Source organism: Haemorhous mexicanus, chromosome 7 (genome assembly GCF_027477595.1).
Source record: "Haemorhous mexicanus isolate bHaeMex1 chromosome 7, bHaeMex1.pri, whole genome shotgun sequence".
Classification (NCBI taxonomy): Eukaryota; Metazoa; Chordata; class Aves; order Passeriformes; family Fringillidae; genus Haemorhous; species Haemorhous mexicanus.
The window spans coordinates 7,685,863-7,711,383 of NC_082347.1; the positions used below are offsets into that span (position 1 = coordinate 7,685,863).

Below are 25,521 nucleotides of genomic sequence, written 5' to 3' on the forward strand. Positions count from 1 at the left end.
AAAGCTCCAGCCTTCATTACCAAGATTAAAAGAGGCTGGGATTTCCTAAGCAATTAAAAACTCTGCCTAATTAAGACAGGGCTAATAGGAAGGACTTCCAAGGGCTGCTGCTGGGGCAGGAGAAGGATTTGCAGCAAAAGAGCCTGCAGGTAATTGCTTTAGTAAGGCAGAATAAATGGGGGTGTGAGGATAGAGAGGATGTGCTCTGTTAAAAACTAAACTAAGAGGGGGAAAAAAAGCAGGAAAACAGAATCAACAGCCTCTTGAAATTACTCCATCAACTGTCTGACTGCATCAGCAGCAAGTTATCCAAACACTGCAACACTCAGCGAGGGGGAAAACACTCAGGCAGGTATTTCTGCCTGAAGAAAGAAAAGAAAAAATTAAAAGCACACCCCCAAATGTGCAGCTAAGCCAAAAAAAAAAAAAAAAAGAAAATGAGGGACCCCTCGGGACCTAGGTCTGTCACAGCCAAGGCTGAAGAAAAAGCAGCACTTTGCTATTTTAAAATGTTGTTTTTCTTTCCAGCCTCCACCTTTGAATTTCTGCCACCTCCCGCCACTGGCAGCGGATGAAAGCGGCGGCTGGGACAGACGGACAGACAGCGTGCTCCTGCTTTTGTGCTTCCCATCCCGCTCTCTCCTCCCTCCAAGAGACTTCCCCCTGAGCCCCTCTCACCCCACTGTGAGGCCAGCAGGGCACTGGGACCCCTCTTTATATCACCTCCTTCAGATTTGCTTCATTTTTCACCCTTTCCTTAAAAAACAAAGGAACCCCCCCGGCATTAATTTTGCTTTTATGCCTTTGCTGAGCAGCTCAGCCCCCTCAGCACCACCCTGGCACTCAGCTTGCTGGAGGCACCCCAAAACTGGGTACCACAGCTGCCATTCCCACGACTAAAAAGAGTTGGGAAGAATCAACAAATATGCCTGAGCCCTAAAAATACCCAGGTTTGAAGTGACTGGGATTTCTGTGAGTCTTAATTCTGGCTGCTGGTGTTTATGGCTCCATATATACATGGAGCTATAAAAATATAACCATATATATTTATGTGTATACAGACATGTACATGCATGTGTTTATGCACATAAACACACCTCTGTGGGCACAAATATAAAAATTTGTGTAAATGCCACACTGCCTCAGGGAGAAAGCGAGGAAGGCGTCGACTTTTAATTTACAACGTTTTTATTGCGTCCAAAAGAACCCCAGAAACCCTCCCATCCTAAGGCAGCTTCGAGGCTCGCCCCTCCCTCCCCACACCCTCAGATTTGGGGAAAACAGTCTTTTTTTCTTCGCTCCTCCCCACCCCAGAGAAAGCAGCAGGGGCCCCGTCCTACACGAAGTCCCCGCGGAAGGGCCGGGACGTGGCGCCCTGTGCCTGCCAGCGGCCCCGCAGCGTGCACAGGGCTTTGCCCTCCAGGCTCTCCAGCTCCGGGAATCCCAGCTGGTTCAGCACCTCGTAGACCCCAGCCACTGCTGCCACCTGGAAACAGAGGGACAAAGGGACATTGGATCCCCCTCCCACCCCGGGGATGCTTTTGCCACCCTCCGGGGTGAAGATCCTCCCCCATCCCGGTAGCACCCCCTTCGCCTCCCCCAGCCTCTTTCCAGCCCCAGTTTATCCATTTTCTAAGCCTCTTCCTTGCTGCTGGGGTCAGCCATCACAGGGTTTGTTGGCTTTGGCACCCTCCTGCCAAAAAGCTACAATGGTGCCTTGTTTTTGCTAAAAACGCCGGGATTATGCAGCGGGAAGGGGCGCCCCGGGGGTCAAAGGCTCCTTGTATCCACAGGTTGGGTGTTTTTCCCTCCCCTCCAGCAGACAGGGGGAGTGGGGAGGGGGGGATGGAAACCCCACACGCAGGAGATGTGGCATTAAAAGGGGCAGCACCTTTTGGGGATGCACTCAAAAAAGATGCAGCTCTAAAAGATGCTCCAGCAAAAGCAGGGACAGAGGGCAGATGTAAATCCGTGGGCTGGAAATGCAGCCCCAAAAGCACTAAAGGATGCAGCCCCAAAAGGTGCTGCCCCAAAAGGTGCAGCACGAAAGAATGCAGCCCCAAAAAGTGCTGCTTTAAAAAAAAACAACATTAAAGTTGCAGCCCCAAAAAAGTTGCAGTAGTAGTAAAGGATGCAGCCCCAAAAGGTGCAGCCCCAAAAGGTGAGGCACTCAAGGTGCAGCCCCAAATGGTGAGGCACTAGAGGATGCAGCCCCAAATGGTGAGGCACTAGAGGATGCAGTCCCAAAAGGTGCAGCACTAAAGGATGCAGCCCCAAAAGGCACAGCCCTAAAGGATGCAGCCCCAAAAAGGTGCAGCCCCAAAAGGTGCAGCCCCAAAAGGTGCAGCACTAAAGGATGCAGCCCCAGAAAGGTGCAGCCCCAAAAGGTGCAGCACTAAAGGATGCAGCCCCAAAAGGCACAGCCCTAAAGGATGCAGCCCCAAAAGGTGCAGCACTAAAGGATGCAGCCCCAAAAGGTGAGGCACTCAAGGTGCAGCCCCAAATGGTGAGGCACTAGAGGATGCAGCCCCAAATGGTGAGGCACTAGGGGATGCAGTCCCAAAAGGTGCAGCACTAAAGGATGCAGCCCCAAAAGGCACAGCCCTAAAGGATGCAGCCCCAAAAAGGTGCAGCCCCAAAAGGTGCAGCCCCAAAAGGTGCAGCACTAAAGGATGCAGCCCCAGAAAGGTGCAGCCCCAAAAGGTGCAGCACTAAAGGATGCAGCCCCAAAAGGCACAGCCCTAAAGGATGCAGCCCCAAAAGGTGCAGCACTGAAGGATGCAGCCCCAAAAGGCACAGCCCTAAAGGATGCAGCCCCAAAAAGGTGCAGCCCCAAAAGGTGCAGCCCCAAAAGGTGCAGCACTAAAGGATGCAGCCCCAAAAGGTGAGGCACTCAAGGTGCAGCCCCAAAAGGTGAGGCACTCAAGGTGCAGCCCCAAAAGGTGCAGCACTAAGGGATGCAGCCCCAAAAGGAGCAGCACTAAAGGATGCAGCCCCAAAAAGCGCCGCATTAAACCCTGCTGCACTCAGCCTCAGGCCTCCTGCATCCAGCCACCAGCAAACATCCCAAACCTCCACAGGAGCTGCTCCAGCCCCAGCGGCGGCCGCCGGGCAATGCAAACACCGGCATAACCGGGATGCCAGGGCGGGGCGAGCACCGGCGGCCCCGCTCCGGCCCCAGCTCCGCCCTTCCATCCCCGCCCGGCCGGCGGATCAAAGATGCCAAAAGGAATTAGCAGCGCCGGCCGCGAAGGGGGAGAAAAACTCTGCACCGTAATAGGAGCAAGAGATGGAAATGACAGAATAAACTAAAAAAAACAAGCGGAATCATAGGGTACATCGGTAGAAGTAATACAATAAAAGAACAAAAGTTAGGATTGAAAATAGTAAGATACAGTCGTGCAATAATAAAATATAAATAAATAAAATAATTAAATATAATAATAATAATAATAATTGTCATCTCCCCATCTTCCCCTTCTCCCCCCGACTCTCCTTTCATGCAGAAGAACCCCCCAGGCACCAGCACACACATCCCTATGCCCCTCACAGCACTTGCACCACCTCCAAAGTCCCTTTTCCAGGGAAATTTACAGACCATCCCCAACATTCCCATTCAAATCAATGAATCCCAAATAAAGCTGGCACCTACATCCCCCCCAAGCAGGAAATAAGGGTAATTTAGGGTCTCTTACCCAGACTGCCCCCATTCCATAAGGATCACTTGGGGTCTCTCACTTGCCCCTCATTGCATTTTTCCAGCTGGTTCCCAATCCCCTCGGATATCCAATGCCACCATCCCACCCTCCCATCCCCTGTGCCACCTGTCCTGGCCAGCCAGGCTTGGCTGGTGGCCACCCCAGCCCCAGATGCTGCAACCACAACAAAACCCCTGGGAAACTCAAACCGGGGGGAAAAGAGCAGGTTTGGGGTGGGAGAGCTTCCCCTCCATGTGGTGGGATGCCAATGCCAGTGGGATCTCCAGTGGCTTTCCATGAGAGCCACCAAGCCAGGGAGCAAAGGGACACAGATGATGCCCCAACCAGCCCAGAAATCAGGTGAGAGCTAAGGATGGGTGCCGGCTTCCCAGTAAACTCCTGTATTCCCACATAAACACCAGGTGGCAGCCTGGGAAAGCCTCACCTCACGCATCCAGAGGCTGAAGGGCCTCTGCCAGGAGTCCTTCTTCTCCAGGTGCAGGTAGGTGTTGAAGAGGATGAGGAAGATGTAGCGCTCCAGGTACTGCAGGCTCCTCAGCTGCAGCGTCCGTGCCTCCCGCTCATCCTTGCTCGACTTTCCCTGGAAGGAACAAAGCCTGCCTGAGGCACCTGTGGCACCCCCAGGCGAGCTCCTGCATCCCACCTTCAGGCACAGCCCTGGGAGAAGCCTGGGAAGGGCACAGGAAGAGGGAGGAACACTTTGGGGACAAAAATGAGCGCATCCGTTCAGCCTGCTCCTGCCGGAGGCTTGGCATTCCAGGCTCTCATTTCCTTGTGGTTTCCAGTGGGTAACAACATTCCCAGAGCTCAAAAATAGGTGAGAGATGGCTAAACGTGGGGGGCAGGAGCAGGATTAGACAGCCAAGGGAGAACTGTACCCCAAACCATGAGTTTTTGGACTGTAAAGCACTACCCCAGGGAAAAACATCTCCCTGGATTCAGCCTCTGTTGGAAGAGGAAGAGGGAGAAGGAGAAGGAGGAGAAGGAGGAGAAGGAGGAGAAGGAGGAGAAGGAGGAGAAGGAGGAGAAGGAGGAGAAGGAGGAGAAGGAGGAGAAGGAGGAGAAGGAGGAGAAGGAGGAGAAGGAGGAGAAGGAGGAGAAGGAGGAGAAGGAGGAGAAGGAGGAGAAGGAGGAGAAGGAGGAGAAGGAGGAGAAGGAGGAGAAGGAGGAGAAGGAGGAGAAGGAGGAGAAGGAGGAGAAGGAGAGAAAAGTTGATGGCCATCACATCTCCCAGTACTACTTTATATATATAAATCAAAAATATATCTCTTATATGTTTTATATATATTCTAGTGCTCATGCATTTATTATTTCTATTTATTGCTTTACTAGATATTGCATGTAATTATACAGTAATTTTTATTGGCATTATTATTGCCATTATTTTAAGCCCTGCATGCTGCCCTTTCTAGGAATTAATAAATACTAATAAGAGCCCTGATCCCACAGGCCACCCCAAAAAGCAGCAATTCCTCACTCCAGCTCTGCCCTTGGGAAAAGGTGTCTCGTCCACTTGTGTGTGCCAGTATTTGTAGAAAGCAAATCCTATAATCCTGTTATTTATCCTGGTACTGTATTACCCTATTTATTTTTCCTTCTATTATCCTATTATTTACCATGTTGTTAAATTATCCTATTTATTTTTTATCCCATTATTTATTGTTTTATTCCATTATGTTTATTTTTCTTTTGTTACTTCTCATTTTATTTTATTGTCCTATTTAATTTTCTTCTATTATCCAATTTTCTTGTTACCCTATTATTTCTCATTTTATTCTATTATCCTATTTAATTTTCTTCTATTACTCTATTACTTATCCTATTTAATTTTCTTCTAATACTCCTCATTTTATTCTATTATCCTATTTATTTTTTCTTCTATTATCTTATTATTTACCATCTTATTATCCTATAATTTATCTTTTGTCCCATTATTTATATTTTCCTACATTTTCCTATTTTTTCCTCCCAGTTAGGGGTGGGAAGAGGTCGGAACAAACCAAACCAAGCCCCCAAGACACCTTTCCCTTCCCTTCTGTTTGCCCTAACCCTGAAAAGCATCTCCCAGCAGGCTCCCAAAACCCCAGCAATTCCCACCATTCTCTTCCCCAAGCTGCCCATCCCTGAGGGAAAAAAAACCCAACCAAAAAATAAATTAAAATTAAAGCATTTGCTCAGGTCCAAGCCAAATCAAATGGGATGGATGGAGCAGCCAGGAGGCTCTTCCTTGAGCAGAGGGAGTGGATGAAGCCCTCCTTATCTTGCCTTCCCACCAGGATGCCAGCCTGGAAATGGGATCCAGCCCTGACAGCCAAGCAGGAGAAACTCTCCACATGGCCACGTGCCCATTGTAAAGGAGGAAAGCCAAAATTAAATTAAAGTACTTCTCCTGAATAAAGAGAAATTAATAAAAAATAAATGTGACTATAAATAATTAATAATCCCTACATCTGCAAATAGTTAGGTCTCCAGAGGTTTTCTCTCCCAGCTCCTCAAAAAATGCAGAGGATCACAGGAAGCAAATCCCCAGGAAGCTGCAGATGTTCCTGGGTGATTTTGGTTTTTCTTCTCTCCATGGATCGTTGGCAGCCATTAATTGCAGACACAGATCAGTGGCAGCTGGAGCAAGAGCTGCAGTGAGGAATTCCCAGTGGGATGTGGCACAAACCACCCCAGGAATAACACCAGGCCCTGGGCTCTGCCCTTCCAGGGCCCTGTGATACAGCTGCACAGGTTTGAAACCTCCCAAATCTGGTTAAAATAATCCTTTTTGCTTCCTCATCGGCTCCAGAGTGAAACAGGGCTGTGGAGCACAGGCTCAGCTGGCCATGGATGAGTCCATTCCCAGGGGCAGCTCCCTTTTCCAAAGCTGAATCTCCTTCCCAAACTCTGAGGAGCCAGAGGAGCCTCTGGGGCTGGGAGTGGAGCGGGACAGAGCAGCCCTGCCCTCTGCAGGCTGTGCCTCGGGATGGGATAATGGGATAATGGGATAATGGGATAATGGGATAATGGGATGCAGGACAGCAAGGAACAGCACAGGATGTGAGGGTGCCCATGACCACAAGAGCCCTGGTGTCACCATGATATTTTCTGAAAAATCCCTTCGCCAGGATCTCCTCCTGGGAAGCTGAGAGGCCTCAGAAAAGAAATATAAACAATCATTATCAGATTGTTTGGGAATGTGGTCTGGAGATCATTTACCAACAGGTGCATCTTTGATTGGTTCCAAGTGGATTGTTTTTAATTAATGACTAATCACCATCATGAGGAGTCAGCCACGAGCTTTCATGATCATTCTTGTTTAGACTTCTGATGTCTCCTTTCTCTTTCTTTAGTACAGTTTTTAGTGTAACATTTATTTTAATAGAATAGAATATCATAAAATAATAAATCAGCCTTCTGAGAGCATGGAGGCCAAGTCTCATCTCTCACCTCGTCCTGGGGACCCTCACAAACACCACACCCTGGCACCTCTCTGGTGACACACCAGGGACCTGCAGCCTGAGAAATGACCCATGTTCCAGATTGCAAGATGTATTCTGTTTGCCATCTGGATGGCAGTTGCCTTTTGTCCCAAGTGGGCAGTTTTCCTTATCTCTTCCACAACCACTCCTCCCTCAGCAGGGTACATCTGCTGATAACAGGAATGTCACTGCCTGACTGATAAGAATACAGCATCCCATTGGGAGATGCTCTGCCCAGAGGCAGGAGCCAAGCATTGCTACCCAGATATAATCTGGAGATTCTGGAACACCAGCACAGCTTCTCCACAGGATTTCCCAAAGGAACAGCAGCTGCCTCTTCCACTGGATCTTCAGAGGAAGACTACACCCTTTTCTACAGGATCCCTGCTCCAGCAGAACCAACCTGGCACGCCAGGAGCACTGCAGCCACAATTCCAATGGGACTGCTGCCAGCACCCTGACCCACAGGGTGTCAGGTTGAGTTCTGACTCTGTCAGTATTGTTCTAGTGTATTGCATTGTTTATCTTTTTATTTCCTTCCCTATTAAAGAACTGTTATTTCCTGCTCCCATATTTTTTGCCTGAGAACCGCTTAATTTAAAATTCATAGCAATTCGGAGGGGTGGGGAGGGTTTGCATTCTCCATTTCAGGGGAGGCTCCTGCCTTCCTTAGCAGACTCCTGTCTTTCCAAACCTGTCCCAGAGCCTGGGTGCAGCCCCTGGAGTTGCCCAGTGCCCAGGGGAGGGGGGCTCACCTGGCGGAAGGTGCAGATGATGATCTCCCGCAGGTGGTAGTGCATGGGGGTCATGGTCTCGCTGACCGTGTCCAGGGCCATGTCCACCTCCTTCTTCATCCGGTGACCATCAGGCAGGAGCTGGACCACCTTCATCACCACCTGGAGCACAGGCATGAGCTTCACCAGGAGCCTCCCTGCCTTGTCCCACTGCCCCTCCAAACAGGCAGCTGGGCCTTGAGGGAGCAGAGGGAAAGTGCCAGGACTCACCTCGAACTCGCCCTTGGTGTACTTGGCATCAGGCACACTCACGATTTCCTCCTCACTCATCTCAGGGATGCCCTGGGGTGGCCAGAGGGGAATGGGTCATCATGGGCTGCACAAAAATGCAGAGCCTGTGCCCAGCCCAGCAGGACCCCCAGCATCCCCTGGACACAGAACAAGAAAATTTTACCCCTGCCCAGTGAGGGAGCCACATGTCTGGATAGACAGAGGACTGCTCCAGGCACTGGCACAGGATGCCCAGAGCAGCTGTGGCTGCCCCTGGATCCCTAGAAGTGTCCAAGGCCAGGCTGGACAGGATTTGGAGCCACCTGGGATAGTGGAAGGTGTCCCTGCCCATGGCAACGAGATGAGTTTTAAGGTCCCTTCCAACCCAAACCATTCCACAATTCCATGCTCCCCCCTGCCCTGAACCCTTCAATCCCAGGCAGGCAGCTCTCAGGAAGAAGGTAAAGGCTCACTAGGGATCCACCCAGACTTCTGGAGCTCACTGGGAGCTAGGCACAGCAAATGACAACATACAGATGGCCACCCTGACCCTGCCCACGCTCCTTTCAACCCTCTGGCTGTGACACAGCTGCCACGGGCTCTCCAGAGCTTCCCCAGGAAGCCCGGCAGGGGTTGTTGCAGCCCCCTGTACTCACGTTGAAGTGCCACAGGGTGAGGACAGCGATGACCATGGCCGTGGTGGTCCTGCCCCGGCCACTGGAGCAGTTGAACACGAAGGCTGCCCGCGAGTCCTCGGCCAGGGCGCTCTTCATGGCCTCCAGTAGCCGGTCAAAGTCCTGCCAGGATGAAACCAGTGGGTTTTTAGGGATGCAGGGCTTCCTCACCTTGGGATCCCCTTCATCCTACAGCCTCCAGGTTGAACTCCCTGTTTCCTTGCTGCCAGATCCATCCTTGCCCACCTGAAGGCACTCAGCCTCTGCATGCAGCACCTCCTGGGGATCCCCCCCTGCCCTGGCAAGCACCCCACCAGCACTGAGCACCCAAGGGACATTCCTGCACAGCATCAGAGCTGGGATGGAGGCAGCAGCACCATCCCTCCCTGGGTACCTGCTCCTTGGGAGCACAGAAGTCGGGGATGGGGATGCGGCGGTAGGTGAGTCCCTGGCAGGAATTCCTCTGCTGGCTGAATATCTCCTGCGTGGTCAGGCAGCTCTTGAACATCTTCATCTGCTTCTCTGACTCCAGGTACACCTCCAGCCACTTCTGGCACTTCAGCAGGTCCCCCTTCAGGGCAGCCTCCAGTTTCTGCAGAGGAATGAGAAACCCTCACTGTAACACCCACCACTCCTACTTTTTAATTAGGATTTTAATCAATCTTTTTAGAGGCAGGTGAACACCCCAAACCCCACACCAGGTCCTGGCCACCAGTTCTGCGCAGGTGCTTCTGTATTTGAAGGGAGCCCCAGGAGCATCATTTCCCACCACGCCAGGCAGCTCCTCCAGGCAGCCACGCTGCTGCTGGCAGCCAAGCTCCCGCCTGCCTGTCTCCCCTGGAAATCCAGCTGGGAACATCCGCTCCCCTTTCCCCAGATGCCTTTTACCCTTGCTCTCAAGGCATGCTATAAATTCTTCCAGGGTAGATCTCTGCTTTGTTCCCTTGTTCCCAAAGGAAAACAAAACCAGCAGCTCCAGGGGGCGAGGAACTACGAAAGCAGGAGCTATGAAAGCCTGGGGGAATCACCCCTGAGGGTTCCTGGGAACCTCCAGAGCACCCAGCACCTCCCAGAGCTCACCTCCAGCTGCTGGGGCGAGGCAGCAGGCACAGGGATCAGCTCCTCCAGGAGCCCAGGCTCCCTCAGGGTATAGATCTGCTCGTTGCCCTCCAGCACCGCTTCCTCCCGCAGGTTGATCCAGACAATGCGCGAGTGCTTCCTCTTGGCATCCGTCAGGTACCTCAGTACGCTGCCCAGGCTCTGGGGGAAGGGTGGGCAAGGGTGATGGAGGGGCTGGGAGCCACCGGGAGGTCCCTGCCTGTCACATTCACATTTTCTGGAAAAATCTCTTTGCCCAGGATTTATCTCCTGGGAAGCTGAGAAGCCTCCGAGAAAAAAGAAAACAATTCTCATCTCGTTTGCTTCTCCCGTGTTTCGCTGCTTTGGAATGTGTTTGGAGATTGTTTCATTGGTTTCTGCTGAGAATTGTTTTGTCTCATGGGCCAGTCAGGGCCAAGCTGTGTCAGGACTCTGGAAAGAGCCACGAGTTTTCATTATTATCTTTCCAGCCTTCTGTCTATATCCTTCCTATATTCTTCAGTATAGTTTAGTATAGCATTCTTTAATATAATATAGTACCATAAAATAATAAATTATCCTTCTAAGAACATGGAGTCAGATTGATCATTCCTTCCTGCCACGGGGCACCCCAGAAATACAACACCTGCCTGACGTGGGATGGGATGGTGTCCCTCACCTTGGAGCTGGGCTGTGCCGTGCCATAGACGGGCATTTTGGGCACCCTTCGGAAGTTGGCCACGCTCATCTCCTTGGCAGTGCTCAGCACATCCGGGCAGAAGCGCTCATCTGCCACCTGGAACAGAGCAATGCCCAGGCAAGGGATGTCCCTTCCCACCCTCAGCTCTGCAGCACACCACAACCCATGGGCCCTGCTCAGGACAGCCCCCAGACCTTTCCAACAGCAGCATCCCGGGCTCAAAGCTGCAATTCCAAGGTGGGACAGGCTCTTCATGCAGCACAAGGCACCAACAGCCCCGGCCTCCTCCACCCCACCATGGAGACATCCCGGGCTCAAAGCTGGATTTCCAAGGTGGGACAGGCTCTTTATGGAGCTGGCTGAGTTGAATTAATTTGCCCAGAACAAGCCAGCTTGTACTGTGATGTAATGTGACAACATCTCCTCCTTTTTTTCCTTTATTAAAATTGCAACCTGCTCTCTGTCATCCATCTGCAAGGGTGTTGCAGTAAAGTGGAGAAATTATAAGAAAAAGGCCTCAAAAATCAGGCCTACTCTGGCTGGCCTGTCATTTCTTTAAGTCAAGCTAGCCCTTTGCAAGTTCCCATGTGAAAGCAGTCCTGGTGTGAGCAGTTTGTTAGCATAACAATCTATTCCTGGGTAAAAGACAGCCAGCACCTGTATAAACTGTTTTTACACAGTTAGATAGAAAAATTAAAATTACCTCTCACAAACAGCTTTTCCTGCATGTAGATATCAGGGGTTTGAGTGACCAATCAATACGGGGTGACAACTTGTTAATAACCAATAAAATAATTGGCAAGAAAGCTCCTGACCAATTGGAGTCCCACACAACATCAGTAAAACTGTACAAAAAGGAGTTATATGACTAAAGAAGGGGCTTTTTCCCCCATGAAGAAAATGGAGTCTGCATGATTTATTCCCAGACAAGGGCTCTTTGCAAACTGGCTGACAGAAGACAGCACGGGTTCAATCTGCATGAGACCACAGATCACTGGAGCTGCCAGCACTCACCTCTAGGAGTTGGTGACAACTCAGGCTAGCACATCACAGGCTCAATGGGGTTTTAAAGGGGTTCTCCCAGCCCTCCACACCTCTGTGAGGGAGAGCACCCCAGGAAGGTGCCGCTCCCACATGTGCAGTGCCCACTTGTCAGAACCCAGGACATCCCTCTGGCTGTCCTGGATGGCTCCAGCCCCTGCCAGGGGGCTCAGAGACCTTGGCACAGAGCCCAGGGCACCTGGGACTTTGATTTTGACCCATGGAGCAAATCACCACCTTTATATGAAGAATTACAAGTCAAGAGAGTTGAAGTAGAATAATAGTTTGTCATGGGGTGAAAAACTGATTTTTGGGGTTATTAGAATGGGGGATCGGGGTGGAGGAATTTGAGCGTGCCCTGTCCTTCTTTCTTCTTCCTAACCTCCATCTTCTGGGTTATGTTGGCACTTTTGGATTGGTTTAAGGAAGAAGCTCACTAACACAGGTGATAGGTATTGGGAAGTTATGGTAAATAATGCACAGGTAGTTTTTAGTATAAAAAGATAACCCTGCCCTGAGTGTGCCTCAACCCCACCTGCCAGACAGACCTGCGGTGGGTCGGAGAAAGAATGTCACAGACAAGAAAAAAACAAACGACCTTGAGACCGAGACCAGAAGAGCCCTGACTCCTTCTTCGACCACCAAGCTGGGAAGAGAGACTTTCTAACACCCCTCGGGGTCCCTGTGAGCAGCAGCAGCCCCGGGAGCACTCACCAGCACGCGGGCGCCCTTGGTGATGAGCTCGGCGCCGACGGTGAGCTCGGAGCGGTTCAGCTCGGCCTGCAGCCGGTACAGCTCCGGGCGCCGGCACATCCACCTGCTGAAGCTGAGGGCAAAGCCCAGGGGGTACTGCCGGCGGGGGAGGCACCATCAGCCTGGGCTCTCATCCCCCTGCCCGCCGCCCCACCGGGAGAAGCTGCTGGGAGAACTCCAAGGGGGATGTAAGGGTTCGTTTGGGGGGTCCCCCTAAGCTCGGTGTTGGCTGGCAAAGAGACCCCACAGGGCTTCCGAGGGTGCTGATTAGGTGAGGGTTTATTGGGGGTCCCACCCCCAGGAGCAGTGTGGTTTCTGAGGGAGAAGGGAGGGAGGGAGGGAGGGAGAGAGGGAGAGCGTGGGGAGAAAAGCGCCAAGAGCGTGCCTGGTCTCCCTCGCACAGCTTAACAGGGAGATTCAAGGTGGGTGCAGAAGACTTGGGCCAGTGGGAATACAGATACACAATACTTCAGGGGAGGATCACAGGCTGGGAATAAACCCTACATTTTCATTTTCGAGGGGTGAGACAGAGCATGCCATTTAAATAAATCCTAACACCTCAGGGGGAAGCCTCTGCCCTCCGAAGGCACAATGGAGACAAAAAGAACAGAGGGCAAGGAAGGTTTTGGGTTGTTCTGGCGGTTTCTACCTGCTCATGAAGGTAGTAATTGAAGGCAATCAAGTAGAAATAGCGTTCGAGGCTCTGCAGAGTCCTCTGGAGGAAATACTCTTTGGTGCTGCTCCCCTGGAAGCAAAGGACAGGGAATCTGTGATGCTCAGTGCTGACCAGCCCTGCAACACCCAGCAGAGAAGGAGGCTGGGAGAAAGCCCTACAGACACTTTGGAAGAATTTGTTTGAATTTTTTTAAATAAATGTTTCCAGTTTCCCATATTAAATGATGCCCAAAGGCATAAATTCACATTTCAGCTCAAAACAAAAGCTTTCCCTTAGCACAAGGACACACCTGGAGCAGTTCCAACCAGTCCATGCTGTCACAGGGACACACTGTCCAGCTGGGACATTCAAACCCAAGGGGATGGGTCTGGAAAAGGCAAGGTCCTGCCCCCATTCCAGCCATCTCCATGGCCTTTGGATGAAATGCTCAGGCAGTGGCATCCCTGGGCAGAGAGGGCGCCGTGCCAGCCACACACCCTGCAATATCCTTCAGTACCAAGTGTCTCCCTTTCCCATGTCCAGAAGCATCCTGATACCTGTTTCCAGCAAGTTCTCCTCCTCTTTATCATCACCTCCACAACCCAGCATATTCTCCACCACAGCTATCCCCTCCCAGGGGGGAAACTCAAACCCTTGGGATTTTCCATAATTCAAAAACCTCACGGTGGGGGGTATGTTTGTACCTCTGAGCATCCCATCCAACATATCAGCCTGGCACCAGGTAAGGAACACCCAGCATGGCACCCACAAACATCCCCAGAGAGCCTGTGGAACCCACTTCCCAGGCCAGGATGGAAAACCCTGTAGGATGGGGCTGGGTCCAGGGTCAGCTTGGCGACATCCCTGACACTACGTGGCTGACTCATGAATATTTACTTGTTCTCCACAAGAGAAATCCGGCCTGCAGTCATTTATCAAGAGGAAAGGCAATGGGATTTGCTCTGGAAACTCAAAACAAAGCCTGTGGGGATGGAGCCGTGCCAGGTTTGCCGGCAGCACCGACAGCAGAGCGGTGCTGCTTCCCCAGCACTTGGATTCCTGCAAAAAAATCCCCCCCAGTGCTCCCACCCAAGGCAAACCTCCCAACACTCCCCTTGAACACCCCGTGGATGGAAAGGGGAACGATCCACTCGTGTTTCAGCCGTGGAAAGCCAGGTATTGTGTGAGTCTGGCTGCTCAGCATCCCACGCCAGGATTCACCTGCACCTCCATCACTTGAGGGCTTAAATCTCCATTTCTGCCCCCCAAACCCAGGCAGAAACCCACAGACATGGATTCCTCCGTGCTCAGAAAAGCCCTTTTATCCCCAGAACCAACCAGCTCACCCAGTACCACTCCAACACAAAGAAGTCCAGGCTGGTTTTCCGATGACTGAGCATTATCCCCTCTCCCCTCCTCACCCTCCATGTGCCCCCAGCACATTTTCCTGGCCCCTTGCCACTGTTTAAACCTGCTCTTGCTCCACAAAGACTTCAAATAAACACTCCTTGAGGCTTATTTACGGCAGTCCCCAGCCATTTGTTTTCCAGGAGTCCAGGATGACACAGAGCAGCTTTCCCCAGCAGGGAAAAGCCAGGGAAAGGCTTCAAGGCAATGGGAAAATCCCCTGTCCCATGCCCAACCTTCCCCTGCTGTACAACAGAACCTGCCAGCACACAAACAGCACCCAACCCACCCTAAAAGGGAAGAGGGGAATATAAAAGTTGGGATTTGACACTAGGCTCTGAAAAAGTGACAGTAAATGCCTTCTTTTTCTGTTGCTTCATCATTTTTATGGGGTTTTCTTGCCACAGGACACCTGGTTTAACACTGCTCTTTATAACCAGCTCCGGCACTTCCACTTCATGTTCAACATTTAAATGGGAAAATTAATCTCCAAAGAAACTGGGGTCAGGGCAGCACTTCCACCTGAGCATCCAGCCTCCTTCCATCACCTGGTGAGGAGCCCCCTGGTTGGGCAGGGAAGACCCCAGCTTTCCAGCGTGGAAAGCCACCCTGATGGCTCTTCAAAACAGCAGGAAAAAACATAAATCCACAGTCAGAAAAGCCTGACCTTGGGTGACTGTATTTGCAATGATCCCCCCCAGCTCCCAAGGACTTTTACCATCCAGGCTGATATCGATTTTCCAATTTTAGAGCTGATGAAATCAGGGCACAGGATATTATTTGCCCCCAAGGTCATCTACCAGAAGCAGTAGCAAAGCCCAAACCAGTCTGTTTTCCCCCAATCCCAGCCTGCTCCATTTTATGGCTTTTAAAACAACTGAGGGGAAAAAAAAAAAAAAAAAAAAAGAAAAGAAAGAGACACTCTACAACCTTCCAGGTTTCATATCTCTGGGAAATCTCCAGCTCACAGGAAGCTTTGGGTTTCCAGAATTTACATTCTTCTCATCCCGGCGCAAAAACAGCTCAATAAATTTCCCGGCGCCGATGGCTCACATCCGAGCATTTCTCTAATTACCTGGATCTGATAGTCCTCTCCAATCCCTTCCAGCTTCTTCTTGTACTCGTAGATGGCTTCCTTCATGTCGTGCATCTCCGAGCAGGAGGCGATGGCACCGTCCACCTCGGGAGGAGCAAGAGGGAAATTGCTCCGTAAGCCTCGGATCTGGGGGAGAAATTCCATCCCTCCCTCCCAGCCACCCACTGCTGGAGGGTTCACCAGCACCCCTTACCTCCTCTACTATCTGTTGGCCTTTGGGGACCATATCCATGAAGGTCTGGATGACCCGGAGCCTGTCCCTAGGAGATGTCTTGGGCAAGGGGGGGAAGCTGCTGTGGGAGAAGGAGGAAATCAAACCAGCCCCAGGGAGAATGGGCATGGCCCCAGTCCCACCCTGGGGGCTGCTCCACTTACTCAGGCTTCTGGGCAGCTCCTCGGTGGTGGTGGAGGACCAGGGTGCCCATGGCCATGGCCAGGTTGGTCCTGCCTACGCCAGTCTGGCAGCCGAAGAGCAGCGCGGGCGGGGGTCTGCCGGGGTCCCGCAGCAGCAGGCTGGGGCTCTCCTAGGAGGGAGGGACACAGGGATGGAGGGATGGAGGGATGGAGACCCCAGCGGCCTCCAGGAGAGCCAGGTCTGCCCCATCAGTGGCTGGGGTGGAGGCCATGCCCAGACATGGAGGGGTGGGTGGCACCTCCCTTTTGCTCAGGGGATGGGGTGGATGGAAAACAGGACAATGGGTGGCCCACCCACTGCATTCCCCTGGCCAGTGCCCTCTCCACCCACCAGCCTGTCCACCCCACTGGAGATGTTCCCACAACTCATCCCCAGCCCACTGAGATTTCATCTTCCAGAAAAAAAAGCAGCTCTGACGTGGAAAACCTTTGCACCAAAGGCAAATTGTTCCTGCCAAAGCCACTTAGGAAAGAGCTGCCTGGAGGTGGCCAGGGATGGTCATTTCTAGCCAGGGGTAGGGATGAACTGCTGGACAACATGGACTTCTCCACCAGGATCCTACAGCAAAGGGAGTGTGATCTGCAGGCACAGGCATCCTTTCACAGGCAGAGTTAAGGAAAACCAGAAGATGCTCTCAGGCAGTCGTGGTCTCCACACAGCACAGGAGCAAATCCCACCCCAAGGAGGCCCCAAGGACCAGGCGCTTTCCCTCTGCTCACCCTGAGGCAGCGGATGAAAGCATCAAACTGCTCCTCCAAAGGGGCTCCCTCGGCGGGCAGGGGCAGCCGGTGGTACCTGCCGGGATGGGGACAGCCCTCGTGAGGATGGCACCATGAAGGGGCTCCATCCCCACCACCACGGGGGATAAGGGGTGCCAAGAGCCCGCACCATGCGAGAGGAGGAGGAGGAGGAGGAGGAGGTGGAGGAAGGACCTGTAGGAGGGCTGGAGGAAGACAGGCCTGCGATAGACCTCGTCGGTGACCTGGATGTCCTCGTCACAGTGCACGCGCACGGCGTGGGGCTCGTCCCGCAGCCGCTCGAGGTCGTTGTACACGTAGTAGACGCTCTCGCTCAGCTGCGCGAAGTCGCGGATCTACGGCAGACAGGAAGAGCCCCGGTCACAAGCCCTCCTCTGGCCTCTGAACCCCCTGGGACGTGCAGCCATTCCCGTGCCAGCTCACCTCCTTGCGGATGGCCAGCTCCAGGCTCTCCGCCCGCACGCCCCGCTGCAGGCGCTGCAGGTTCTCGTGGAGATTCTCCTTGCCCCGGGGCGTGTAGGACACAAAGTCCCCCTCCAGCCGCAGGAACACCACGGGCTCCTCGCGGACATAGAAGAAGACACATTCCTGCAAATAGCGGGGGAGAGGGTGTCTAAAAGCTCTGCTGGATTTTTTTCCACCCCAGTTCCCACCCCCCCACCAACCTTGTGGCCTTCTCTCTGCAGCTTCTGCAGCACGAGCTTGAAGCCGTTGAGGCTGGGCTGCCCCATCCCGAACACGGCGTAACCTCCCTTGGCCTGCCGGAAGTTGGGAGCGCCGCAGCTGCCAGTAGTGTTCAAAACATCTAATTTTCCATACACATCCCTGACCATGAAGTATTTCCCCTGCAAAACATCAGAACAGAGAAGGTGGGACATCGGTGGATCTGAGCGAGGTGGGACTTCAACACAGCTGAGTGTAAAAGCGGCTTTTTCCATATGATCTTCAAAATGAGCCCCCCTAAAAAACTCCTGAGGTCCCCAAAGCCCAGGCTGAAATGAGCTGGGTGATGAAATCGGTGGCAGAGATGCTCACCTGCACCAGGTAGTGCTCCAGCGTGGCCTCAGAAATGCGTCCCACCGTGTAGTTGGCCTTCAGCAGGTCATCGTGGATCTGGAACTCCTCCCTGCAGTTGTACCTGCAAGAGCCACACGCACGCAGGTGGGTAAAGGAAAAAAAAATAATGGCATAGGTCAAGATCTAAACAAACCCCAATATTTAGAGAAGAAGGCAGAGAAACCCAGAATTCTGGAGGCTGCCAGGGACTTACGTGATGACCACGGGTGCCACTTTGTTGGTGATGATGGACTTGGCCTTGCTGTTGTGGAGCCCCAGGGTCTGGAAGGAGTGGATGCTGAGGGAGTGCTGGTCCTCCATGCTGCCGTCTCCCGGCGCCCGGCTCTCCAGGGGGGATGCCGAGACCGCCTGCTGTGCCGCGCTGGCCGTCGTACCCATCATCCGTGGGCAGCTCTGCCGGGACGGGCAGAGAGCAGCAGGGAGGGAAGGGGGGAAAGCAAAACGAAAAACAAGGAGGTGGGGGGAGAAATAAAAGGGAGGAGGAATTTATTTCTCAGCCGCTCCTGATCTAGGATGGGAAAATCCCAGGCAGGCACAGGGCAACCCCCTGCTGACAGCCAGCCAGGGAGGGAGCGCTAAGCCAGCCCTTTCCCTCCCGCTCCCACAAAAGGCTTCCTTCCTGCCTGCCATGCAGCTTGCTCCATCGGGAAGGTGAAAGTAGGGCTGAGGAGGGAGGGGGGGAATAAAGGGCGAAACGCTGGATCCGGTTCCCTAAAATCTGCTGAGTCAGCACATGGCACTGCACAGAGTCTCATCCCCTGATTTCCCAGTGCCCACAAACCACTCCAGAGTCTCTCCCCACATGGAAAACTCTGGAACAGAGAGCACATGTTACTGGGTGTTTTCGGGTGTGTGCCAGCCTGGAAGCTGCCTGCACAGCAGCCGGTTATCCCCATCCCGGGGGAGCACCCAGGGCAGGCAGGGACCCCAAAGGCAGCCCCCGCTCCATCCCCAGGGCGCTCATCCCTGAACAGGGATGGAATGAAAAGGGCCAGGCCTGGCGGCGGCCAGGAGCATCCCGCCACACTCCAGCGGGCTGGGACAATGAGCCGACTGTCTGCGCCAGCCAGGGCCGGATTCTGGCTTCCCAACAAAGCCAGAGATGGCAAAGGGGTAGCCTGGAAAAGACAAGAACTCTGCCCACTCCTAACGAAGACAGTCCCCAGTAAAACCTCCTTTGTGCTGCATGGGAATAACCCTGGCAGCACCCAAAAGGGGACGGTACCTGCTCCGAGGCGATGCTCAGCGCTGGGAATGCCAGGAATGGCTTTAACCCAGCCCTACAAACCCTTCTGCAGCTGCTCCTCCTGCCTCACAGGCAGCACAGGATCAATCCCTCGCTGCAATCCCTGCGAATGTGATGCCCCCAGCAGCTGCAAATGCTTCAAGTGGGGGGGAAAAGCCTGCGGAAAATGTGCTATTTCTAGACCGCTGTGCCCAGGCACACATTTTCCCCTCCTCCCCATCTTCCTTCCCTGCTCCACAGAAAACTTGTTGCTCTACTGTGAATTTTCTGCACCATTAGGCAGCCTGGTTTCTTTTACACACAAGAGCAGGGTGGGGGGGAGAAAACAAAAACAGCTGTTTCAGGCCACTGCCATTTCTCCAAAGTTGTCTTGAGTGTTTCTTTCATGGAAACACTGTGAGGGCAAAAATAAAGCAAGAAAAAAAAAAAATAGGGAGGTTTTGAGTGTTTCAGAGCAAGTGCTTGAGGCTTTGGAGAGCTCAGGCAGCAAGCAGCAATGAGGCATCCAGCCAGGATGCTTTTTTCCCCTAATCTTGCTCAGAATGCGTGCATCTTTTCAACAGAGGGCTGGATCGATCCCTCTGGGTTTGCTCCAGCCATCTCCATGCTGCAGGATGGAGATTCCACCCCCCAGTTCCAAAGCAGGCAGCCCCTGGATGTCTTTTGTCTTTCTCCCCTCCCCAGGGGCACCCACTTTCACCCTAAAACCCCCAGGGATATCTTCTTTTCCCGACAAACCACAACAAGAAATAACAGGCACAAAAGACACTGGGCAGATTTGGAAATTGCCTTTCAAGCCACAAAATGAACAGAGAGAGGAAATCACATCTCAGCTTCTTCCCCTACTCCCTGCTTAGGCTGGGCAGGCAAAACCAAGCAAGAAAAGTACCGAAATTACCCAAAGTGGGTGCTGAGGGAAGCCAAGGGAACTGCTCCAAAAAGCCACGGGAAGAGGGAAGTGCTGGTGTTATCCAAATGGGAGCAGCTATTTACTGGTATTGCTGCATCTGATGGGAGCAGGATGATTTACACTCCCCCCCAGTGCCCACTCTGCAAGCTGGGACACAAACTGGGATGGGCAGGGAAGCAAAACCCTACCCCAGGAAAACAGATAAAATGATCTTGGCTGAAAACTTTACCAAATATTGCTGGTGGCTGCAATGGGAAGAGAGTCAATGAAGCCACCATCACAGGCCAGCCAAGGGAAGCAGGAGCCCAGGGCCCATCCTGGCTGGGACCAGCCCACCAAAGGGCTCTGGATTAGCCAAATGTCATTGCTGGCAAACACCAGGAGATGTTCCTGCACTGGAACAGGAAGCCCAGAGGAGCCATCGATGCCTCTCAAAGTGCTCAAGGCTGGATGGAGCTTGGAGCAACCTGGTCTAGTGGAAGGTGTCCCTGCTGATGGCAGGGGGGTGGAACGAGATGGTCTCTAAGGTCCTTCCCACCCCAAACCGTTCTGGGATTCTGTGATTCCAGATTAGGAGGCTCCACGTGCATTTTACAATGTCATTAGCCATCAGCTGGCGTGGGTTGGTTTTGGGCAGACCTTCCCTTTCACCACACTGTATTTGGGGGTTTCCTTCCTAGGAGAGAGAGGACACAGAGACAACATCCCCCTGCACAGCATCCTGGCCTCCTGTCTGCACCTTGTCCTTCTTTTTTTGGGGACAAACCCCAGAAACATTCCCTCAGCCAGCAGCTCATCCCTTCACAGACCCCAAAGCCAAGCCTAAGATCAATCACGGCCAAGGCTCCTGAACAAAGAGCCCATTTTCTCCCCAGCTGCCAAAAGAGCCAACACCCTGCACGAGGGCATCCCACCAAACAAACCAGCAGTGTTCCTCTCCAGGTGTTTTCCCTAAATTCAAAGCGCTGCCCGTTAATTATTCTTGCTGCCTAACAACAAAGTGGAGCCTCCGGGTGGGCAGGGCAGAAGTGCTTCCCTTCCCCTCCAGACCCTGCTTCAAACCACCCAGCTCTGCCAAGCCTGGACAGGGAATACCAGAGGAGCCACCAGGAGCATCCCAAGAAATCCACTCGAGCACGCCAAGGGATCCTGCGCGTGCGGATGCTGCAGCCTCTCCCACAGCAGCCACGACGCTCTAACAGCGCTCTGCCCTCCATCTTCCCACCTCTGCCACCCTCCACCCTGCCCAGGGGTTATTCCCACACCCGAGGACCTGGAGAGGACTCAAAGCTGGAGCAAACAATGGACTAAATATAGTGGGAGCTGGTCAGGCTGCAGCTGCAGGATGCATCTGCCCCGGCCACTGCGCCGAGGAGGAAGCGTGCACTTGCCTGGCCGCCTCATTGTCAGCAGGAAATAAATCAAATAAATCTCCTTCCGTGCATCCTCGAGATATTTTATAGCTTTTAAAGCTCCTCTAAATGAAAAGCAAAGCCCTTTGGGAAGAAGCAGCAGCAATGGCAGCATCCTCCTAATGAATCCATCCTTCCTCGGCGTGGGGCAGCCCCTGTGGCTCTTCAGCATGGAGTCGGCGTGGATGCATCCTCGAGGGACCCAGGGGCACCCCTGGAGCACTGCTGAGCCAAGCAGGGAGGCAGGAAACACCTCAGGCCAGCAGGAAGCTCTGGTGTGTAGCCAGAGGGGCATCTCTGGAGCCTGGAGGAAGCAGAGCTGGAGCTGAGCCCCCCGCCCCGGCGTGCTCTTTAACCCTCTTCTTCAAAAAAACAGCAAAAATGAAATCACACACCAACAGCTTCTCTGGGACAGCCTGGAGATATCCCAGAGCAAAGGCTGCATGGGAACCAGGCTCCTGTTGTTCCAGGTGATGCCGGAAGGAAGCGGCTTGGCTTCTTAAAAGCACAGAATAAAACAAAAAATAAAGGTGAGAAATAGCACATTAAGCTGCAGATGATTTGGAATGTGTTGTCCACCCACCGAGCTGTGAGAGTAAAACAAGGCAAAGAACCAAAATGCCTCAAATCAACCTAAAAGCGCTTTTCCTGCAACCACAAGGCCATGGAAAGACAACTTTGAAGCAGACAGCTCTGCTTTTACAAGCCTTGACTGATTTATTAACATCTTTAAAGGAGCAAAAGTGACTGCCCTCCATCCTCATGAGCTCCTCGGAGAGCCGGTGGCAATGGCCAAAAATATAACGAAAAAAGCAGCAGTTCCTGGAAAGTCCAGAGGTATTTCCCAGTCAGGCCGGGATTGGTGCTGCCAATCCCCCCTGCAGCATCTGCCGAGCACCACAGGAAAGCATCAGTGGGATGCCTGCCCCCAAATCCAAGCAGGAGCATCCAGAATAATGAGGATCAGGCATTACACATCCCCCACCAACATGCTCCTGGTTTTTGGCAGAAAACCAAGTGCCACATCTCCATCCTCCACATGAGGACTTGCCTTTAGTTACTTGACTTAAAACCCCCCACCCTGAAGCCAGATAAGCTGCTGGACACAGGGAATGGAGGAGAAAAAAAGACACCCCAAAAACGGGGATGCCAGTCTGCTCCCCACCATGAGGAGGATGCTAGTATCCATTGGGAATGGTATCCAGGCTGCAGCCCCTCTTCACAAACCTGGTTTGCATTATTAATCAGCACAATTAACCTGCCTTGCTAAGCACAGCCTGGGAGGAATTACACTCCTGGAAGTGCTGGACAGGGCTTGGAGCAACCTGGTCTGGCGGAAGGTGTCCCTGCCCACGGCAGGGGGTGGAATGGGATGACCTTTGAGGCCCCTTCCAAACCATTCAGTGGCTCCAGGGTTTTGCAAAGAGCCCACCTGTAACTGCTGCCTCACACCCCACAGCTTTTAAGGCCCGCTGGCAGGTTCCATCTGTCCCTGGGGTGCTGCTGTTTGGGCAGGCAGGAGATGCTTGCTGTTGAGGCAAGGGGTTTCATCAAGGAGCAGCGATGGAAAGAGGAACAAAGCACCAGCGCTGCCAGCTGTGCCGCCAGTGGTTTCAAGGTCTGCCTGAAGGGTTTCCTTCCAGTAGCACAAAGCAAAAAAACAAAACAAAAAGCCGTAAAACGTGAAGATAAAGGCTGGGGGCATCTCCAAAGAGACCAGCGACCCGTGGGCAAAGCTTTTGTCCGGCTCCAAACAGTCCCCAGCCTGCCAGGAAGCTCCACAGCCCCACACCCAAACCAGACCTGCCAAGCTTCTCCCTGCCGGAGGTTCTGTGGCGTGACCCCGCTCTGGCTGCCAGGGGGGAGCGGGGTGTCCCCAAGGCTGGGGAGCTCAGCCTGTCCCCCCCAGCACAACCCCAGCATGGCCAGTGCCACGCGGAGCCGGCCGGGGCGTTTTGGGAAGGCCAGGGCTGTGATTTTGTGCTATTCATAGCAAACCACGGCTCCCCTCCCAACGCGGGGAAGGCAGCCGGAGCAACGGGACGGCTCCTTTTACACGGGGCCGCTTTTCCACGCCGGGAAGCGCTGCAGACCACACCTTTGCCAGGACAAGCAGCACCTTATGCGCGCCAGCAGCGTGCGGTGGGATGCAGCAGGACTCGGAGCTCACAGATCTCCTCTCCCCCCGCCCCGCTCTCTTAATAAATAAAGCAAAAATCAAGCAGATCCCAGGAGAGTTTTGCTCGCAGCAGAGACCTGCCCGTTATTTTTAGGCTCCGTGCAAAGACATAATCACTTCCTGCCTTCCAGGAAGGAAATGTCCCACCACCGCTGCCTGGCTGCCTCCTCCTCAGGCAGTGCCTGCCCGCTCCCAGCCCAGCCACCCCAAAACCCGCTGTTTTCTCCCATCCAGGGCAGAAAAACAAGCTCGGGACGTGAGGGGTGCCACGGCCGGGAGGGCTGCGGGAAGACATGGGGATGTCGTCTCCCCCAGCACTGAGAGGATGCACCGGGCAAAGGGCAGGGAAGCAGGTCCGGAAAAGTCCGGCAGCCATCGGAAACGCAGCCTGGATGAGGTTTCTGAAAGTTTTCAGCCCCGAGGAGCTGGGCAGGAGCTCAGAGGGTGTCCCAGCCTTGCTCCCGGGACATGCGCTCGGGTGACTCGGTGCCACAGGGGCCGGGAGCCCACCGGGCTCTGCGCCATCCATCCCCCCACGTGCCAGCGGGAAGGAAGCCCATCCCAGACTTCCCGCTCCCGACATGGGAGGCTGCCCTGCCAAACCCCAGCCCTCGGCTACATCTGCTCCTCTTCCTCCTCCATCTTCATCCCCCGGCCATCCCGCACTTCCCCGCTTCCAGAGCCTGCTCCCCGGGCGGCTTTGGGGGTGCGAGGGGGGCACAGCCCAGAGATGCAAATCCCAAAACTCACTCTGGATCTGCAGCAGGCACAGCCGGCACCGGCCGACAGCCGTGCTGGGCTCCCAGCCCGGCGGGGCTGGCTTCCAGGCCAAAAGAGGGAGAGAAAAGCCCCTTTTAAATAGGAAACGCAACTCAAAGGCAGGAGAGGTGGGAGGATGCCATCCGCGGGGCGCATGCTGGGCCTCAGAACTTGCGATCCATCTATTTTCCAGAGGTTTGAAGCCCAGCCCTAGCTCCGGATAAACCCTCCTCGCCATGGCTGGGGCACCTCATGGCCACGCTGTGGGGTCTCTGCTCCGGGGGCAAAACAAGCCTTCCCCCATTGTCCCGCCTGCCTTGGCCTGGGGGGCGCGCCCCGCCCAAGAAGCCCCCCGGGTGCCCACCACAAACCCCCCGGAGGGTGGGGGGCACCCGCCCCCTCCATCCCCTTCCCACCGCACCGGGCCGGGAAACGAACCCCCAGCAGCCTGGGGAGGGCATGAGAGGGGCAGCCGGTCCCGGGGGGGGGCGGATGCGCGGTCCGGGGGTGGCGGGATGCCGCCCGGGACCGGGATGGGGCGCGGAGCGGGGCAGGATGCCCGGTGCCGGGGCTGGAGCGGGGGGAACACCCCGTCCCGGGGCTCGGGGGGAGAATGCCCGGCTGGGAGAGGGGGGATGCCCGGTCTTGGGCGGGGATACGGTACCTGGGGGGCTCCGGGCTCAGCTGCCGCGCCGGGCCGGTCGCGCCGTCGGGCGCCCCATGGGGGCGGCGGGAGCGGTGGCGGGAGCGCAGCCCCGCGGCCGCGCCGACCGCCGGCGCCTCGGCGGGGGAGGGACCGGGGCGGGCACCGGGACGGGGCCGAGGGGCGTCCGGGACCGCCCCCGCCTCGGGAACACGCCCTCTTCCCCGCCCCCTGCCCCGCCGGGACACCCCCGGGCCGCGGCACCGGCGCCGCGGGGACACCCGGCAGGCAGCACCCCCAAACACAGCCACTGTCCCCTTAGGGACCCCTGGCACACAGCCCCATCACCTCGGGGACACCCGGCACGCCAAACACACCCAAACACAGCCACTGTCCCCTTAGGGACCCCTGGCACACAGCCCCCATCACCTCGGGGACACCCGGCCCGCAGCACCCCCGGCACGCTGATCCTTCTGTCATCTCCTGGTGACAAACCAAAGAGGGGTTGGGACAGAGAGGGGACCGTCAGATG

At 54.2% G+C, this 25,521-nt stretch overlaps 1 protein-coding gene across 2 annotated transcripts; it reads right to left on the reverse strand.

Annotated features, from left to right (window-relative positions):
* Window positions 1-1,170: 1,170 nt before the first annotated feature.
* PALD1 (phosphatase domain containing paladin 1) lies at window positions 1,171-25,118 on the reverse strand. Of its 2 annotated transcripts, none has more exons than XM_059850954.1 (20): window positions 25,011-25,118; window positions 18,034-18,233; window positions 17,799-17,901; window positions 17,429-17,608; window positions 17,187-17,351; window positions 16,938-17,098; window positions 16,725-16,800; window positions 15,966-16,114; window positions 15,784-15,880; window positions 15,570-15,674; window positions 13,082-13,177; window positions 12,394-12,528; window positions 10,618-10,734; window positions 9,942-10,121; window positions 9,256-9,453; window positions 8,844-8,984; window positions 8,188-8,259; window positions 7,939-8,079; window positions 4,144-4,299; window positions 1,171-1,486 (listed from the first exon to the last, which is right to left on the reverse strand). In XM_059850954.1, exons 2-20 carry the CDS (start codon window positions 18,219-18,221, stop codon window positions 1,337-1,339), a joined length of 2,610 nt encoding a protein of 869 aa, XP_059706937.1. In that variant the 5' UTR covers window positions 18,222-18,233; window positions 25,011-25,118; the 3' UTR covers window positions 1,171-1,336. The 2 variants fall into 2 exon arrangements, with proteins under 2 accessions (XP_059706937.1, XP_059706936.1); XM_059850953.1 differs by having other exon boundaries at window positions 15,784-15,883.
* Between the last annotated feature and the right edge of the window lie 403 nt (window positions 25,119-25,521).

Excerpts from the sequence above, each read along its gene's own strand:
- PALD1 (XM_059850953.1), bottom strand. The coding sequence starts at position 18,221 with ATGATGGGTACGACGGCCAGCGCGGCACAGCAGGCGGTCTCGGCATCC. Across the intron at positions 16,801-16,937 it reads TTCCTCCAGCCCTCCTACAG|GTACCACCGGCTGCCCCTGC; the intron begins GTCCTTCCTCCA and ends CCATCCCGGCAG. Across the intron at positions 15,675-15,783 it reads GCCAACAGATAGTAGAGGAG|GTGGACGGTGCCATCGCCTC; the intron begins GTAAGGGGTGCT and ends GCTCCTCCCGAG.